This window comes from Canis lupus, chromosome 3 (genome assembly GCF_003254725.2).
Source record: "Canis lupus dingo isolate Sandy chromosome 3, ASM325472v2, whole genome shotgun sequence".
Taxonomy (NCBI): Eukaryota; Metazoa; Chordata; class Mammalia; order Carnivora; family Canidae; genus Canis; species Canis lupus.
The window spans coordinates 26,843,871-26,862,518 of record NC_064245.1 but is presented as its reverse complement, the minus strand read 5'-3'; the positions used below and the strand labels follow the sequence as shown (position 1 = coordinate 26,862,518).

Sequence of the window (18,648 nt, the reverse complement as noted above, 5' to 3'; positions counted from 1 at the left end):
GCCTGCCTTTCTGGTTCCCCAGTCTCTTCCTGGTCCCCTTCCTCTGTGTTCCTGCTCTCCTGTCTGCCCCCTTTGCAGGTGCCTATCCCATTCCTGGACTGAGCAATCTGGTCCCACCTTCTGCCCCGGGCACCACTTAGGGAATTAATTTCTTTTCTCTCTGGTTTGCCATTGATCCTGGCTCAGGAGCCCAGTTGTCTCTGGTACAGTGGGTAGCAATGACCTTGCGGTGTCATTGTAAGGATTGGAGACAATGGTTATACATTCCAATGTAGGGTAACTCTTAATGCCTATTCTGCTGATAATGAAGTCAGTGGCTGGTGGTGGCAAGATACTTGGGTAGACTTTTCCAGGGACAAAGAGACCATGCAGGCCCAGCTCTGCACCTGTGGGAATCTTTTCCTGTTAAAAGGGCATGAGTAGGAGTAAAGCATGTTGGAAGAGGTAGAGGTAAAGCACTTTTCTTTTGGTGGAAATTGATCTAGAAGACTGTAAAAGTCAAATATATGACTGTAGTTCAAGAATGATCGTTTCTGCTGGGAGAAGAAATGAGACAATCCCATGGGGAACATTTCCACAGTAACTCAAAATTACAAATAACCTTTGAACCAGGAATTCACACTAAGAAACCAGTACAGGTGCAGAATGACAAATGTACTAGAATTACTTGTTGTAGCATTATTTGCAAGAGAAAAAAAAATGTTTTAAAAACCAGCCACACACACACACACAAAAAAAAAACAGCCACCCACAAGTAGAGGACTGGTTGAAATTCATGGAGGCGCACACACACCACTTTATGTATGATAGATCTGTGACCATTAAAAAGAATGACATGAATCTACATGCAGTGATATGGAAAGAGTTCCAAGGTATGATATCAATTTTTTAAATAAAGTGCAGAACTGTGGGTATGTGTGCTCTCAGTTGTGTCAAAAGACAAGGTAGAAAAAGAATGTGTGTTTGCTTATCTGTGCATGGCATATCTCTTAATTAAAGCATATGGAGGAATGGGGGCACCTGGGTGGCTCAGTGGGTTAAGTGTCTGCCTTCTGCTCAGGTCATGATCCCAGGGTCCTGGGTTCAAGCCCTGCATCCATCTATCTGCTTGGCAGGGAGCCTGCTTTTCCCTCTCCCTCTGGCTGCAACTCCCCCTGCTTATGCTCTCTGTCAAATGAAAGAAAGGGAGGAAGGAAAGGAGGAAAGGAGGGAGCGAAGGAGTGAGGGAGAAAGAAGAATGCATTGCCCGAGTCAAGGGAACAGGAATGGGAAGGAGTTTTTATTCTGTGTCCCTTTTAACCTTTTGATTCACTAGACTATTCAAAAAAATAACAGTTTTAAAATCCTCCCCAACAACGCTGTGTGGCTGTGGGCACTGCCTCTGGGAATGCGCACAGGGGAGCAGGGATTCACAGGTACAGCGCAGAGGCCCTTGTCAGCCCCCCACCTCCCACGGGGCTCAGCTCCCCAAGCCCCTGCTGGGCTTTGCCTTCACAGTGTGGCGTCGGCTGGGCTGGTGATGGCTACATCTGCGGGAAGGACGTGGACATTGACAGTTACCCTGACGAAGAACTGCCTTGCTCTGCCAGGAACTGCAAGAAGGTAAGGGCGGCACACAGGAAAGAAACTACACCTCCCATGGCGGGGAGACTCTATGGGCTCCATGGCATTTCTCACGTAGCTGCATCTCAAACGTAGCAAAACATCCATCAGGAATAAAGTCAGGCGGCTGCCGTCAGTCTTGAGGTTAGAAATCATTTCTGACTTAAGACAGATGTAGACGAAGGTGGAGAAACAGAAGTGGATAGAGGGACACAGACTTACAGTGACAAGATGGATAATGTCTGAGGATTTCATGTAAAACATGGTGAGTTTTGTTGATAATACTGTATTGTCTAATTGAAATTTGCTGAAAGGCCAGAACTTAGATGTTCTCAGAAAAAAAAAAAAATGGTCAGTATGCAAGGTGCTGGATGTGCTGACTCCATGATGGGAACCCTTTCATATATACGTGCATGGTAAATAATCACACTGTACACCTCAAGTATATTACAGTTTTGTCAATTATGCATCAATAAAATTGGAAAAAAGGTCAGAGACGTCTCTCTGAGCTGTTTCTTCTCCTTAGGACAACTGCAGGTATGTGCCAAATTCTGGCCAAGAAGATGCAGACGGAGATGGCGTTGGGGATGCTTGTGACGAGGATGCTGATGGAGACGGGATCCTGAATGAGCAGGTACTTGCCCTGCCAGGAGGACCTGTGAAGTGCCCCATTCCAGGGATCGTGGGAGGAAGCCCGCGAAGTCACCTGTTTCTATTACTCATCCCAAATACTAGTTTCCATGCCTGCGATCCTGTGGCATTGTGACTTCTATCCTGAGTTCTGACTGCGTGTGACCGGTCGGGGGTGGGGATGTTGGGGAAGGTTGGGGCGTTGCGGAGGCTGGCTGGCATCCACTATAGGACCAGCAATGAGCCTGAGTAAATGCTTGGCCTTCCAATCCTTTAGGATAATTGTGTCCTGACTCACAACGTGGACCAAAGGAACAGTGACAAAGACATCTTTGGGGACGCTTGTGATAACTGCCGGAATATCCTAAATAATGACCAGAAAGACACCGATGGGGATGGGAAAGGAGATGCCTGTGACGACGACATGGATGGAGATGGTGGGCTTGTCTCACTTTGTCGTTCATTTGGGACTCATTTGTCCTTTTGCCCTCGTTCTCCGTTAGGAGCACAAATAGAACTGCTGACTCAGAAGGGCTCCCACACTGCGTGGTTACCTGTGGCCGGTGTCTGGCCCACCTGTTTCTTTTCTTTTTCTTTTTCTTTCTCTTTCTCTTTCTCTTTTTCTTTTTTTTTTTTTTTTTTTTTTTTTTTTAAGAGAGAAAGAGAGGTACAGAGGGGCAAGGGAGAGAGGGAGAGGGAAAGATAGCATCTTAAGCAGGCTCCACACCCAGTGCAGAGCCCGACTTGGGACTTGATCTCACAAGCCTGGGATCATGACCTGAGCTGAAATCACAAGTCTGGATGAGCCATCTGGGTGCCTCTGGCCCACCTGTTTCTCCCTAACCTACTCTGCTATTTAATACCCCGAGTGTTTCTGGAATTCTACATCATTGCCAGAAATTTTGTAGGAATTATTTCAAGCTGTGTCTTGTCAGGGCTTTGTCATTGTAGGGCATCTGTCTTCCTAGAAAAAGTGTGTCTTTCCCTACCACCCCCACCACCATCCTTCTGCATGCATAAGAGTCCTGGAAGCAGAGAATTGAATGAGGGGCCTCAAAAGAGCAGGGTCACCGGCTACACCTGGGTCAGGCTCCTCCAGCAGAGGATCAGACGTCTCCTGGGAAATGTGTCCATGCCCTGCCTATTCTGGGAAGAGCCTGGAGGCAGGAGATCCACGTTGCCCAGCTCCTAGCTCCCCTGAAGGGGCCTTCTAGTGTGGGCTGTGTGAATGGCACCCCCTAGAGCACAGCTTGAGCTCTGGAGCCTCTCCTGATGTGAAGAAGGACATGTTTGGGGCCTTTTTTTTTTTTTTTTTTTTTATTTGAAAGAAAGAGAAAGTGCAGGGGATGGGGAAGAACAGAAGGAAAGGGGGAGAGAGAATCTCAAGCAGACTCCCTACTGAGCTCCACATGGTGCTTGATCTCTCGACCCTAAAATCATGACTGGAGCTGAAATCAAGAGTCAGCTGCTTAACTGACTGAGCCACTCAGGCCCTGCTGAAGGACATTTGTTTCTGTATAGCTTCCATGACATAGAGATGACTGTCATCGAAGTATAGACTGGATCTGATAGTTTCTAAAAAACATTTCACATCACAAGGGCCTTGAAGGAAAACCTTCCCAGATGTGTACCCCCTCCCCCCATTCCTACCACCCACCCCCCCCACACACCCCACTCCAGAATATCTACACCTCCCTAAAACATTACCTCATCTTCTGCAAGCCTGATGGACGACCAGAGCCAGTGGTATGCTGGTGAACCAGCTCAACAAAACCAAAAAGCCCCAAGTTGTAGTGTTGGCCAGTTTCTGTGGGATAAATCCCATTCCCACCATGACTGATTTCAAGCAGTTGGTATAAGAGGACCTGATGAGACAAAAGCTGAGAAACGAGGGGCACAGTGGGCCTGGCTCCAGCACACCACTGCCTCAACCCTCAGGTCCCAGTCTTTGTTCACCAGCCCTCCTCCAGGGTCAGGCCATCTCACCCTCGTGACCTTCTCATCTAGTTGCAGTGGTTGCCATAGATGTCTTGGACAACTTAAAACTCCGTGGAGAAATGCCTCAGGTCATCATTCATTTTTAAGTCTCCCAGAATCCATCCTTTGATGTCACTTGCAGATAATTGCTGACAAAAGGTAGCGGCTCCGGGAGGATGGCCCCAGCAGAAGTCACTCACTACGTGCCTGCATCTAGGCCTGATCTCTTATCGCCTAGAAGTCTGTAAACCCATCTGAGATTTTCACTTGACTCAGGCAAGTGTTCCTTTCTTGTAGGAATAAAAAACATTCTGGACAACTGCCCAAGAGTTCCCAATCGTGACCAACGGGATAAGGATGGTGATGGTGTGGGGGATGCCTGTGACAGTTGTCCTGATGTCAGCAACCCTAACCAGGTGAGTACCGTCCGGGGGATTCAGACTCTAGGCTGAGCTGCCCTGTGCAGATTCTTTAAGAACACTGTCTAGAAAACCAGCTGAGCGCACTGGCCCAGCTCCTTGTCATTGCCACAGCCTCCTGGAGCAGAGCTGATGGGGTTGCACACTCCAGGCCTGGGGGTGCTAGGAGGACTGCTACAGGAAGTCTGAGGCCCTCTGGGTGGGTCCCACAAGCTGCAGACTGCTGTAAGATTAGTGGCAGGAGTTAGTGATGCCCAAAACAACAATGATGTTTTCCTGGAAGGAAAATGTAACATGGCATCTAACCATTGGGCGCCTTGTGTCCTTTTAGTCTCCAAACCCCTACACAGCCTATGTATGGACATTTCAGATGCACTTCAGTCAGCGACGTGTTGTTTCCCTTCTCACTCCTCCTTCCTGTCTGGATAATTGGATAGATTGTGTCATGTATTTTTAAAGCCCCAAGAGAGGGGCGTCACTGTTGCCCTCTGTGACTCACTCCCATTCTGGCTCAATTCCAACATGCGGAGGGAAAGCAAAATCGGTTTGCCTAGTCCCCAGGCCTTTGGCTGGCTCCCCTCCGGCCCGTGCCAGAGTTGCACGTCTCCACCTGCCACCCTCCTGCCCCGGCGCCCTTTCCAATCAGCTCATCTGGTGTGTAGGCAGCCCAGCCATGTGGCTTGATATTTTGGAAGGCTTTTTTGACAATTCAGCATTGTGCCTACACCAATATGGTGTTGTCCTTTTGCAGTTCTGCACCAACCCAATTCCAGAGAAATAATTCCTGAGATGCAGTGATGATGGGCCAGGCCTGCCTTCTCTGGAACATTCTGTGCATGAAGGCCCAGGCATAAATAATAACCTGTTCTGTTCTCTTTGTAGTCTGATGTGGATAACGATCTGGTTGGGGACTCCTGTGACACCAATCAGGACAGGTATGGCACCTTTCCCAGCTGCATGAGGGCCAGATGAAAAATTTGGGGAGAATTTTAGCTTTGAGAGCAATCTGCCGCTACCTTACTTTGGGATCTCTCTGAATGGATGGAGAGAGATTGAGCTACTGGTGGGACAGTAGCCCGCCTCTGGTCAGGGTTACCACACCTCCTCGAACGCTCCCTATATTCAAGTGATGGGGTCAGAAGGGGCCACCGAGCATTCTAGTGAGTGAGATTCTATTACAGGAAAAGCAGCAGAGCATTGTGCTTCAGAGTTGGCCTCCGGATGCCCAGCCAGCTACACATCCCAGACCCCTCACTTCAAAATACCTAACCTTAGGCAAGTCACCAGTCTCTGTTATTCAGTTGTCTCTCATCTGAAAAACGGGGATGACGGTGCCATGTAGCTCATAGGTCTGTTGTGAAGACTGAGTTAATTTATGAAGAGTGCACGTTACAGCTGCCCTTACCTAGAGGCGCTCAATGGGCTTAGCGTTTTCATTATGTTCGTTCAACTCAGGAAAGCTTCACCACGATCCCAAAATAGAAAGCTGTCAGTTTGAGAGAGCACTGTCGTTTCATTGTCCTTGGAATTTTTTTCATTCTGCGTCCCTTATTTTTGGTGGGATTGTTCTGGGCAAATGAGTTTTGTCACCACCTCCCCCCCCCCCCCCGCCCCCGCCCCGCCCGCCCCACGTGGAGGTAGTCCTATTAAGATGCAGGCCTAGGGCAGCCCCAGTGGCTCAGCAGTTTAGCGCCTACCTTCAGCCCAGGGCCTAATCCTGGAGACCTGGGATCGAGTCCCACGTCAGGCTCCCTGCATGGAGCCTGCTTCTCCCCCCACCCCGCCCCCTTCTCTCTCTCTCTCTCTCTCTCTCTCATGAATAAATAAAATCTTTTTAAAAAAAGAAAAGACAAGACGCAGGCCTGGATGGGATGCTGTGGAGCGTCACCCAGGACATAGACAGCATCAGCTCTGCCCGGGAGACTCCTGCCATCCAGGCCCTGGCCCCTTTCCTCTGCATCAAGAGACTCGGGAGGGCAGAGCAGGGGCAAACAGGGCTCTCCTTCCCGACCTCCTCTCCGAGGCCGCCCTGCACACAGTGGCTCTGGAGCCAAACTTTGTGCAAGGACAGCTCCTAGGAAGCCCCAGCTTGGTCCTCTGTGTGCCTGTGGCCCAGTGAACGTAAACACCCTTAGCAGTTGCACTCTCGATGTCTTTCTCTGCAAAGTAGAGGGAATTAAACTTACCTTGCAGGTTCCGGTAATAATGAAAGAGAAATTAGGCAGAGCTCGGGGCAGAATGCGGCCCTCAGGTGACGTGCAGCAAATGGCGGCCTGCGTTACCGCTGCCACAGCTGAGGAGAGGTCGCCATTTCTGCGTGGAAGGTGGGACCGGCACCCGGAACCCTCCCTAAGTGGTGGACATCGAGAATGTTCCCCGTTTGTGGATCCTCTTGCGCTGCCAGCCATCCCAGGAATCTCTAAAATATCCTATCCTGTCAGCCTCTAGATATTTGCCTAAAATAAATGACTCATCCTGAGACATTTTAATTCCCACAAACTCGAACCCTGGGGAGGAGGACAGGAACTGCTTGTTTTTGCATAAGAATGTTCAAGGCTGTATAGAACAGCCGCGTGGAAATACCCGATCCTAAGATTTAAACACCAGCCCTGCTGCAGGCACAGCCATTCCACTGACCCCTTCTGCTTGTCCGGGTTGGCCTCATTTTCCCTGGGACCCCCCTGGGAAGCGGGGCCTGAAGGGCGTCGACAGGTCTCCGACCCCTCCCCCGTCCTATCCCAGCCTGGGACAGGCCATGGGTGGATGAGGTGAAAGGAGCATCTGTTCTGACTCCAAGTGTGTGGCCTGCATCAGCTCAGGGCAGCCTCTGGGGACAGGGCAGTCTCATCCTTGGTGGCCGTTAGGCCTGGAAAAAAGAATTGTCACGTGGGCAGAGAATGAGGGTTCTGAGAAGCTTTAGAGCGGGACCGAGCCCAGACTCCACGCGCAGCTCTCGGGAAGAGGCGGCCCTGTCCTCTCTGCCACTTTCCCCGGGGCATTCACCTCTCTTCCTTCTTGGGTCTGCGGGCCAGGGGACGCGAAGAGGAAGAGAAAACATTATAGGGCTTCCCAGGAGCCAGCGTGTAGAAGTGCTTTACCACATACTAAAATGTAATGTGCCAAATTCTAGTCGTGTGAACATTTAATCTTTATAACAACCCCATGAGGTAGGCTCCGTTATTCCCATTTTACAGATGAGGACACTGAGCCGCAGAGGGGCCGGCTGCTGGTGAGTGCTGAGCCAGGATCCACACTAAGCGGCCTGGCTCCACTGCCCCTCACACTTGGCTCCCTTTGTAGGTTCTCAGTTGCGTGGGGGGTTGGGGGGGGGCAAGTGATCATAGTCCCCAGGGACTGATTGGGAGCATCTGGTCACAAAATCGGGAATCAGCCTTTATCCTCTGGAGTGTAGGATATGATCTACTTGTTTCAACAAGACGCAGGAATGGGAAAATGTTCTCTGGCCCAACCCCCAAACCCCAGCTCTCATTCCTATCCTGTTCTCTGCTTATCTGTGCCACAAACCACCTGTTCTTTCTCCCGCAGTGACGGAGATGGGCATCAGGACAGCACAGACAACTGCCCCACTGTCATTAACAGTGCCCAGCTGGACACTGATAAGGATGGGATTGGTGACGAGTGTGATGATGACGATGACAATGATGGCATCCCAGACCTGGTGCCCCCTGGGCCAGACAACTGCCGGCTGGTCCCAAACCCAGCCCAGGAGGACAGCAACAGTAAGTGGGCTTAGCGTCAGGCTGCGTGCGGCTCCCAGGCTCCCTTCCACCAGGCGCCTGGGGTGGGAGTGGGACGCCTCTCCCAGGACTTCCCTGAGCAGCCACAGCTTGTGTGGACAGTGGACAGCTGGCAGACACAACCCCCTAACTCTGTCACAGAAGAGCTGCTTTGCAGCTTCTCAGCAGCCCCGGATGAGGTCACATGCGACAAGGGAGCAGCCACGTGCTCCTGCCCAAGGGGCTTTCACCAGGGGCCACAGGAAAGGAGCAGGATAGAGGGAAGGGCAGAGCCGCGAACGGCTTCAGTGGGCTCATCACCTCAGTGGCCGCCGGGGGCCAGGCCCACAGGGAGAGTGTGCACCAGCCAGAAAGGAGACAGAACCGTGAGGACCCTGGAGGGCCGGTGAGGGCACAGCCGTCCACAGCTAGGTAGCATTTAGCTGAAATATTTTAATAACATATCAACGGAACAAATCATACCATGAGCCGGATTCAGCCTAAGGATCACCAGAAAGTACGGTCTTAGAGACCCTCTGGTGACAATTTCCCGGTTTTTCATATGTTACAGCGAAAGCGCTATGGATGTTGCTTCTGTAAGGTCAGCCTTCAGACCCACCACTTGGTGAACCCCAGTGTCCTCAGAGAACATTCAGAGTTTCTTATGAGACCAATTTTGAACAGCTGCCTTCCAGTCTGTCCCCAGGAAATTCTTTTGGTCACATACAGTGGGGTTCACCAACCCACCCTGAAGATTCCAGGGTGGGGCCTGGGGCCGCATGGGCTGAAGATGGTCGCCCTGGAAGGGGGGGGCTCCCTTCGGCTCCTTGCCCAGCCCTGTCTCTGTGAAGGAGCAGTGGTGCAGGCAGTGTGGACGGGAGCCAGATCCTCTCCTCCTCCCCACCCCACCCCACTCAGGGGACGGCGTGGGAGACATCTGTGAGACCGACTTTGACCAGGACCAGGTCATCGATCGGATCGACGTCTGCCCGGAGAATGCAGAGGTCACCCTGACTGACTTCAGAGCCTACCAGACGGTGGTCCTGGACCCTGAAGGGGACGCGCAGATCGATCCCAACTGGGTGGTGCTGAACCAAGTAGGTGCCCGGTGGTGGGCAGCTCTCCACACAGGAGAGGGCGCGCTGCCCTTGGCCTCTGGCCTAGCGCTTCCGCGAGCCCGTTCTACACAGGACATGGAGCCCCCTCAGTCTGCAGTGGTGGCTCACGGGAGCTCCGCAGGGAGAGTCTGGAATGGGGACCCAGGCAGAAGCAGTCTGGCCCGAGAGCCATGCCCCCCAGCTCTCCAGCAGACTGCCTCCCACCTGCCCCCCTCGTTGTGAAACTACGAAAAGCAGGCACAGAAAGGCTTCCAGCCTTTAGCCTCACCCGGCAAGTCACATGCGTTAGAAGTGATGCTCTCTCATAAGTAAGCTGATTCAAGGAACTCTTAATTCCCATTTTAGCAAAATCATTTCTGTTCAGCTTTTCTCCCCCTCCCAGGGCTGTGCTTTGTTCGAGCACCAGCGAGGTAGAGCAGTTCCTCAGATAAAGCAGGCTGTGTGGAGGCCAGGCCTCGTGAGCGCTCCCCGCCGCGGAGGCTCTGGGCTTCCTTGAGCTTCCCCACCCTCTCAGATTGCCCTTAACTCCTTCAACTTTCTCTGCAGGGCATGGAGATTGTCCAGACCATGAACAGCGACCCCGGCCTGGCAGTGGGTATGTCCAGGGCCTCCGCAGCACGTGCATGGAACCCGCTCTCCGCAGCTCCTCCTGGGGCCGGTCAGCTTTTCTGATCTTCTTGTGGTCCCTGCAGGGTACACGGCGTTTAACGGAGTTGACTTTGAAGGGACCTTCCACGTAAACACCCAGACGGACGATGACTATGCCGGCTTCATCTTTGGCTACCAAGACAGCTCCAGCTTCTATGTGGTCATGTGGAAGCAGACGGAGCAGACGTACTGGCAGGCCACGCCGTTCCGCGCTGTCGCCGAGCCTGGCATCCAGCTCAAGGTAGCGACCGTTCTGTCACTCACCTCCCCTCTGGGCCCTTCACCCTCCTTCTCAGGCCTGTTCTCGCCTACGGCACTTAGTTCACATATGGACGTTCCTGTGGACAAGCTCCCTCCTGGGTGACTCATGTCCTCCCCATCAGGTCAGCTCAGGTGGGGAATCAAGAGTTGGGGGAGCCCTGGGGGCACGTCAGCAGGTGCACTGTGCCAGAAACAGGCTAACCTGAGCTCTCGGTGGGGTCCGCTCTAGTGGGCACTCGCTCTCTGCTGGGAGAAAAGGCAGACTTCCAAGTCCTCAGAGGACAGGTGTGGGGCGCGGTGGAGTTACAGCAGGAAAGCCATGGGCGAGGTCAGCGGGGTATCGGCCAGTGCTGATTATTCGAGGGCTGAGGGTCACCTCCATAGAAAGGGCAGATCCAAAGGCAGCCAGATTATAACCATGAAGTCACCACCCCAGGAACCCAGGAAGCAGGAAGGGTGGCCTGTGCATTCTGGTCTAAAACCTCGCTTATTGGGCAGCCCAGGTGGCTCAGTGGTTTAGTGCCGCCTTCGACCCAGGGCATGATCCTGGAGACCTGGGATCGAGTCCTGCCTTGGGCTCCCTGTGTGGAGCCTGCTTCTCCCTCTGCCTTTCTCTCTCTCTCTCTCTCTCTCTCTCATGAATAAATAAATAAAATCTTTAAAAAAATAAAAAAAATAAAAACTCGCTTATGTCCCTTCCAGGCTGTTAAGTCTAAGACAGGTCCTGGAGAGCATCTCCGCAACTCCCTGTGGCATACTGGGGACACCAGTGACCAGGTCCGGCTGCTGTGGAAGGACTCCAGGAACGTGGGCTGGAAGGACAAGGTGTCCTACCGCTGGTTCCTGCAGCACCGGCCCCAGGTGGGCTACATCAGGTACGTGGAGGACATAGCTCCTCACCTTGCTCTTGAAGCTAGGCCCACCCTCGTTCAGCCTCACAGAGCCTCTGCTGCCCTGAGCAGCCCCAGCCCACCATGGCCCTCCCAGGGCACACCAGGACTTCTGAGATGTCAGGCTCTGGCTCCTAGGAAGGAAGTGGGAGGAAGACCCCCAGCTCAGACTAACCAAACTGGGGGGTAGAGGGACTCTTTGCATGGAGGCCTCCGCATTGGAGGAGGGGGGTGCTTGACTGGTGACGGGCGCCTGCCACACTCACCAGTGTGAAGGGAGATGCGGCTCAGCCTGGGTGTTGGCTCCTTCATGGACATTCGAAACTGCACTGCAACGAGTCCCTTACCATCTCTTCCCGGCTGGATGGTGAACTCCATGGAGGCAGTGCCTGTATCTCACTTTATGTTGGCCTCCTTGCTGCTCTGTGTGTACCACACGTGGCAGGAACCGACCTTCATGCAGCCAGTGCAAGCTGCCTCATTTCCCTAGAGGACTGTTTGAAAACCAGATGCAAACAACTGTCCGCAGAAGCTACAATGGCTTAGGCTGCACCTTTGAAATTTAGACCAGGTACTTCCTTTCTCACTCCTCAAGCTCGCAGATCAACACTGACGCCATCTTACGTAGCGCACTGAGAAAGGAGTACAAATTGCCATCTCCTGACCGGGGCAGGCAAGCAGCGTGCTGGAAGAAAGAAAATCATGAGGGCTAATTCATGCTTTGTTCTCCCGAGGACATTAAGTCCAGTGTACTCTTTGTCACACAGTAAGATGATCACGTTCTCAGCCCGAGGAAGCCTGATGCCTCCTTTTCCGTCCCAAAATGAAATCATAGAAGAGACAGTCTGCCTGCAGACAATTTGGAAAACAATCTGATCCCTAACAATTTAATAGAGAAAGAAGAGTAATTTATAACAGAATCACGTAAATGCTTAGACACAACTACACCACAACACAAAATGACATAGTGGCAGTGACATTTTAATGCAGGTTGTTCTCCTGCTGACTTCATTTCTAAAATGGAGAACAGCTCTTGTTAAGCCGAAGAAAGTACTCGATCGCTCCTCAGCTGACCCACAGAAAATTCAGTATATATTCAAACGGTGCAAAAACTACTCGCTGTCGACAAGGAAGAGGAAGTTTGGTCCCAGGTCAATTACAAATGGCCTTTCCACCTACCCATGTGTCTGGAGGCAAGTCCAGAGTGTAGAGGATGCAGGACAGGTTTTGATCTTTCTGTCCAGGGCCAGGTGAACCGTTCAGCATCCCTGGCTTCGGTCACAAAATGCCAAAGAGCCAGCCAGAAATGGCCCCACTTTAGGGATGCAGTTGCCCCCAGCGGGGATCACTATTCTGCGATTCGACCAGATGCTGTCGGACCTCAAGAAAAGCAGTGGGTTTTGTGATTTCTCTTGAACTCCTCAGCGGGTACCCATCAGGTTTGACTCTGTGCCCAACATCGTGTTGGGCCTTTGGAGAGACAGCATAGGGGAGGGCATGAACCTCCAGTCCCTGACCATATGGAGCTTCCAATCTAGTAGGGAAGGGGGGACAGTGAGGACACAGGCCAGGGCTGTGAGAAGTGGAGTATGAAACAGTAAAGAGGTGGGTCTGACCTTGACTCCAGTTTGAGCTTCATGGTGACCAGCCTGGGCTGTGTTGTCTGCAGAGTGCGATTTTATGAAGGCTCCGAGTTGGTGGCTGACTCTGGGGTCACCATAGACACCACCATGCGTGGAGGCCGGCTTGGTGTGTTCTGCTTCTCCCAAGAAAACATCATTTGGTCCAACCTGAAGTATCGCTGCAATGGTAATGTACTATTCTTGTTATTATACAATAATATTACTAGAATTAATCAAATCCTACTACCTTATTCTTATAGCACATTTTCCTCCCAGAAGCCCCAAGCTCATGCCACGTATTCATTAAAATGCAACAGTCCCTGCTTAGCTAAAGTAAATGGTAGATCTCATTTTTCCTATTTGATGGATGAGGAAATTGAGATGCATAGAACTTAACTGCTTGACTTAGGATTTGGGGGTTCAGTGAGAAATTCAGTCAGATTTCATTTACGGGCAGCCTTTATTTTCTTATGGCTCAAGCATAATCACGGACTCCATCCCTCCTGCCTGCTAATGTCCTTTAGGCCCGTGAATGAGCACTCCTGGGCTTTAAGCCAACAGTTTGCAAAGCAGCCTGAGGTAGAAAATGGCTGTGGAGCCTTCTGGGGCCTGTTGCTCGGGCTGACAGTGACCCCTACTGGATGCGTGCGCGGCGCGAGCCGGGCCAGGCTTCCAGGTGGCAGGAGCCTTACTAACCCCTGGGCCTGTTCTTGTCCGCAGACACCATCCCAGAGGACTTCCAAGAGTTTCAAACGCAGAATTTCGATCGCCTGGATAGCTAAGCCAAGGAAGCAATCCGTAACTGCTATTCCAAACACTAAAGCCATATATTTTTTAACTTCTACAACTTTTTTTTTATATACACGGTGGCTTCCTTTTACCAACCCAACTATATCAGACTTTTTATATGAACGTGACAATAAAGAAGAGATAATTTCTAAACACCGTGTTGTTCAAACATTGCTTACATGTGGCTCAGGCTTTGGGGGTGAGTCTGTTGTTCTTGAGGTCTGTGTATTGACCTTGCTGGGGGATCTTTCTTGCTCAGGGAGTCAGTGAGATTGGGCAAGTGCGTGAGTCAGAAGGCTCAGGAGGGAGCTCCCATCTCTGGTCACTCTGGCTGAGCTTCACAGCAAAGCCTCGAGGTGCCATGCTCGCCTCAGCAGCCTCCCTCCCTCTTCTGGGTAAGGAAACTAAAAAAAAAAACACATGCTCGGGAGAACCTTCCCCACGAAGACTGTACCAGACCAAGCCTGGAGCAGATGTGTGCAGTGCTTTCTGCACATACCCCCCGCCCCCCTTCCCAGGACGCACCCTCCAGACCAGCACCAACCGCCCCATCGTCAGGCTTGTTTGTAGCGTTGGCTCCCCCTAGTGGAATGTCAGCTCAGCGAGCTAAAGGCCCCCTCCCTCTTCCTATAGTCAGCGTCCCCCACGCCCAACACAGTACCTGGAATATAGTAAATACCCAGGACGTGTTTGCTGGCTGGCTGAATGGACAGTAGTGTAGACGGATCGTACAGGCCCTCCTACAACTCAAACGGCTCCTCACAACAGACGCTCGAACGACGATGGTATCCGTGACATCACCTGGGGCAGGGCAGGGAGGTGCCTCATCGCTACACTAGCCTTTTGACCACTGCATCTGTGAGGCAAAGATCCAGGCGAGTTTTTACAAACTCCTTAAGAATTCTGGTTTTTGTTTTTTGTTAAAAAAAAAAAAGAATTCTGTTTTAAAGAATATTGCTGGGTAGTAAAATATTCTGTTCCAAAATTCCTAGAGGAATCTTAAATCCTAAGGGAAGCATAAACACAGTCACCACGGTTTGAGCATGATTTCAGTAGTCAGAAAATCCCATGGCCCAGGCATGACCAGCACAGGGACAGGACTTCGAGGTAGCTGCCTGCACACATGAGGTGTAGAGACAGATGCTGCATCATAACGCAACATCTGATCTGCATCCGGGTCTTCGCTCAGTGGCCAGAACTCAGGCCAGTCTACCAACTCCTTCTGCTGGACTGTGAGTCCCCCTGGGGGGATTCTGTTCCAGGATCCTTCCAAGGATTTCTGGGCCATCGTGCTGTCATGGGCTTCTTCCAATTTGTGGTTCCACATCTATAAGTCTTCCCTAATTCCAAAAAAAAAAAAAAAAAAAAAAAAAACTCAGAAGGACAAATTCATTTGGTTAGAGATTGTCCTCTTTCAATATTACTCCTTTTCCTAACTTTCTATATCTCACGGAAAGATGATTATTTCCTGATCCCTTAGGAACTCTAGAAGCTCTTTCACTCACTGTATCAACAGTGCCCTTAGGTTATACCTTTATAACTATTTTAATGCCCTTTTACTGAGTCTTTGGCACTTTCCTAGGCAGTCTATGGTGAAATCGTGGGAGATTTCATGCTCATCGTCGAAATACACTCATCTCCCAATGTGTTGATCAGATCTGGATGTGAATCTAAGATGAATTCTTACTGTATCTTGATCTGACTTTCAGGGAGCCTGGTTTCCTTAGCAAAACGATCCTATGGCTCCCGCAGGAGTCTTCTTGAGACCGGTGGAAAGGAGAGGCGGCCTTCCACTGCCCTCCTCACCCCCAAGTCTCCCTGCTACTAGCTGTGCCGTTGCGTTAAGAAAGCAACATATCCACAGGAAATTTCCTTTAATTGATACTTTTGCATGTGTAACCATGCTAGTACCATCAGCTTACTGGAGATCAGGAATATAACTGCATCCCTTAGGGAACTTATTATATTGTTGGGAAGACAAAAGTCATCAAATACAGAGAGCAAATAGATCCAGTGATGTGCTGAAGCCAGCACATACCAGCTCAGGAGAGCCAACAATTAAATTTTGAGGAATTTTGAGAGACAGTTGTCAAGATGTTGACAGTTAGAAATCAACCATGGTGAAATATTTACACTATAGAAATTGGCAAACACTACAAAGCAGGGCACCAGAGAACCGATCATCAAACATTTAGTGACACACAACTGAGTGGGTACACTCTTTTGTCTTACTTCTAGTCATCCTTCCTCAATATCTTGAGAACTGGGGTAGAAAACTTGAAACTTTCAGAAAACTTCTTGTTTAAATGGAGAATTACTGGGGCACCTGAGGCGCTCAGTTGGTTAAGTGGCCAACTCTTGATTTCAGCTCAGATGGTGATCTCAGGGTCCTAAAAATCCAGCCCCGTGACAGGCTCCAATCTCAGTGGGGAGTCTGCTTCCTCTCCCTCTGCCTCTGTCCCTTGCCCCACATGCACTCTCTTTAAAAGAAATCTTTAAAATAAATAATAAATAAATGGAGAAGTACCGGGAAAAAATGTACAGAAAAAACTTCTTGACATCGGTCTTGGCAATGATTTTTTTTAATATGATGCCAAGAGCACAAACAGCAAAAGCAAAAGTCAGCAACGGAACTACATCAGTCTCAGAAAATTCTGCACAGGAAAAGAAACTAATTGAAAAGATAACCTACAGAATGGGAGAAAAATTTTGCAAACTATACATTAGATAAGGGGTATATATAAAGAATTCACACAACTCAGTAACTTAAAAAAATCTGATTTTTTTAAATGGATAGAACTAAATAGACATTTTTCCAAAAAGGACATCAAAATGGCCAACAGACACATGGAAAGATATGCAACATCACCAAACATCAGGGAAATGTAAATCAAAGCCATAATAAGCTATCACCTTCCACCTGTTAGAATGGCTTGTCTTATCAGCAAGACAAGGGACAAGTGCTGGTGAGGATCTGGTGAAAAGGGAACCCTTTTGCACTGTCAGTGAGAAAGTAAATTGGTCCAATCACTATGAAAACCAATATGGATTTTTCTCAAAAAATTAAAAATAGATCTACCATTCCATCCAGCCAGTCCACTTCTGGGCATATACCCAAAGGAAAGGAAAACAGGAGCTCAACCAGTTATCTGCACCCCTATGTGTATGGTAGCATTATTCACAAAAGCCAAGATATGCAAACAACCTGAGTGCTCATCGTGGATGAAAGGATAAAGAAGAGGTGGTAAATATACACAATGGAATATTGTCAAACTATGAGAAAGGAGAATATCCTGCCATTTGTGATGACATGATGGACCCTGAGCGTAATAATTCTAAGTGAGATAAGTCAGATAGAGAACAATAAGCATTCCTGTGTGACATCACTTATGTGTGGAACCTAAAAAAGTAAAATTCCTTAAAAACAGAGTGACATGGTGGTTACCAGAGGATGGGGGTGGGCGGGATAAGATTAATGGTGTTTAAGGGCACAAACTTGCAATGAATAGTAAATAAGTCACAGAGATCTGAGGTTCAGTATAATGAATATAGACAATATTGTGCCACAATCATCAAACCACTAACAGACTAAAAATTATCCTAACTGCTAAAAGAATAATTATACATGATAGAGGTGCTAAATATCACTATGATGGCAATCATATTATAATATATAAATGTATCAAATTAACAAGTTGTAATGCTTAAATTTACACATTACATGTCAAATATATTCAATTTTAAAAGGAGGGAGAAGTAGAAAGAGTTGTGAGAATCAGGAAACACTTGAGACAGTCTAGCCAGAGAGTAGCAACACACTATGGGACTGGACCAGCTGGTGTGGTGCCCTCTGCCCCAAACAGAAACCTGGGATTTCTGAATGTTTATACTCAACCCTAGTGCAGAAACTCACGTTTCTGTGAGAGTCCTAGTCATGTTAGTGAGGTCTTCATTTGAATCTTATCAACACCTGTAGGGGTGGGAACAACCCTCACTCTCCAACTAGGATGAATTCATCTAGTGCCCATCTTCCTCCTGACTGTTCATTGAGCTCAAGGGTCCTGAGGTGACTGGGAAAAGGAAGAGGGACGTCCCTGGGGAAAAAGACCATACCGGGGTATTCCCACAGGATGTGAGGAGAGTTCCTAGGGGCAGAGGAGGGCTTTGGGGCCATGGGTAGAAGGCCCAGGGAGATGGAAGCAGGGGGCAAAGAGGGAAGTAGAGCACATTTTGCCTCCATCCAACAAAAAGAAAGCTCTTCTTCCTCTTCTCCCAGGTTATTATTCCTATATCTGAGAATTATTACAGGGGACTGTCCTTCACTTAATTTTAATGTGGGGCTACAAAGTCAAAGAAAATGAGAACGATACAGAACCCAGTTACCCATTACTTAAGTACCTATAAGCATTTCTTATGGCCCAGACTAGGAAATAATTAGGAGTATAGTGATACAACAAAAAAGAATCTGGTCTGGAAGAAACGAGAACTAGGTCATTAATGATACGAAGCAAAGGGAGTGATGCATGAGGTACCCTTGTTTGAGGGCCTACACTTGGGCTCCTTAATATCATTTATCATTGGGTTTATGAGCACTCAGCCTTTCAGAGTTATGAGCAAAATCCCTTGCACTGTCCACAGCTCCAAATCTTACATCTTTGCTCAAATCTTTGGTAATAAATAACCTCAGTCCACTGAGAAGTTTACCCTAAATTTCTTGAGGGTTTTTTATTCCTGAGAAAACTTAAAATTAAGTACAGAGATAATAAACTCACCTTCCTAATATTTTTGTATAGTGTCTAAAAATTATCTTTGTATATATGATATTGATTTTTAGATTATTCTAGAGAGTGCAAGAGCCAATGAGTGCATGTGAGGGGGAAGGGGAGAGGGCAAGAATCTCAAGCAGACTCCCTGCTGAGCATGTGGAGAGGGGCAGCTCCATCTCATGACCCATA

The 18,648-nt window shown here is 49.4% G+C and overlaps 1 protein-coding gene and 1 long non-coding RNA gene across 2 annotated transcripts in view; one reads left to right on the top strand and one right to left on the bottom strand.

The window, feature by feature from the left end:
- The window catches only part of THBS4 (thrombospondin 4), a 41,996-nt gene extending 28,150 nt beyond the window's left edge, over positions 1-13,846 (top strand). The window contains exons 11-22 of the mRNA XM_025437689.3: positions 1,498-1,602; positions 2,129-2,236; positions 2,510-2,669; positions 4,507-4,625; positions 5,511-5,563; positions 8,175-8,368; positions 9,284-9,462; positions 10,030-10,078; positions 10,176-10,372; positions 11,095-11,267; positions 12,952-13,091; positions 13,625-13,846. Coding sequence (XP_025293474.3) covers positions 1,498-1,602; positions 2,129-2,236; positions 2,510-2,669; positions 4,507-4,625; positions 5,511-5,563; positions 8,175-8,368; positions 9,284-9,462; positions 10,030-10,078; positions 10,176-10,372; positions 11,095-11,267; positions 12,952-13,091; positions 13,625-13,686 — 1,539 coding nt within the window. The 3' untranslated portion in view covers positions 13,687-13,846. The remainder of the gene's footprint in view (positions 1-1,497; positions 1,603-2,128; positions 2,237-2,509; positions 2,670-4,506; positions 4,626-5,510; positions 5,564-8,174; positions 8,369-9,283; positions 9,463-10,029; positions 10,079-10,175; positions 10,373-11,094; positions 11,268-12,951; positions 13,092-13,624) is intronic.
- Positions 10,259-13,574, bottom strand: LOC112653498 (uncharacterized). The gene is made up of 3 exons (XR_003132231.3): positions 12,899-13,574; positions 11,549-11,967; positions 10,259-10,768 (listed from the first exon to the last, which is right to left on the bottom strand). It is a non-coding gene; the product is annotated as an uncharacterized LOC112653498 (long non-coding RNA).
- Positions 13,847-18,648: the final 4,802 nt, after the last annotated feature.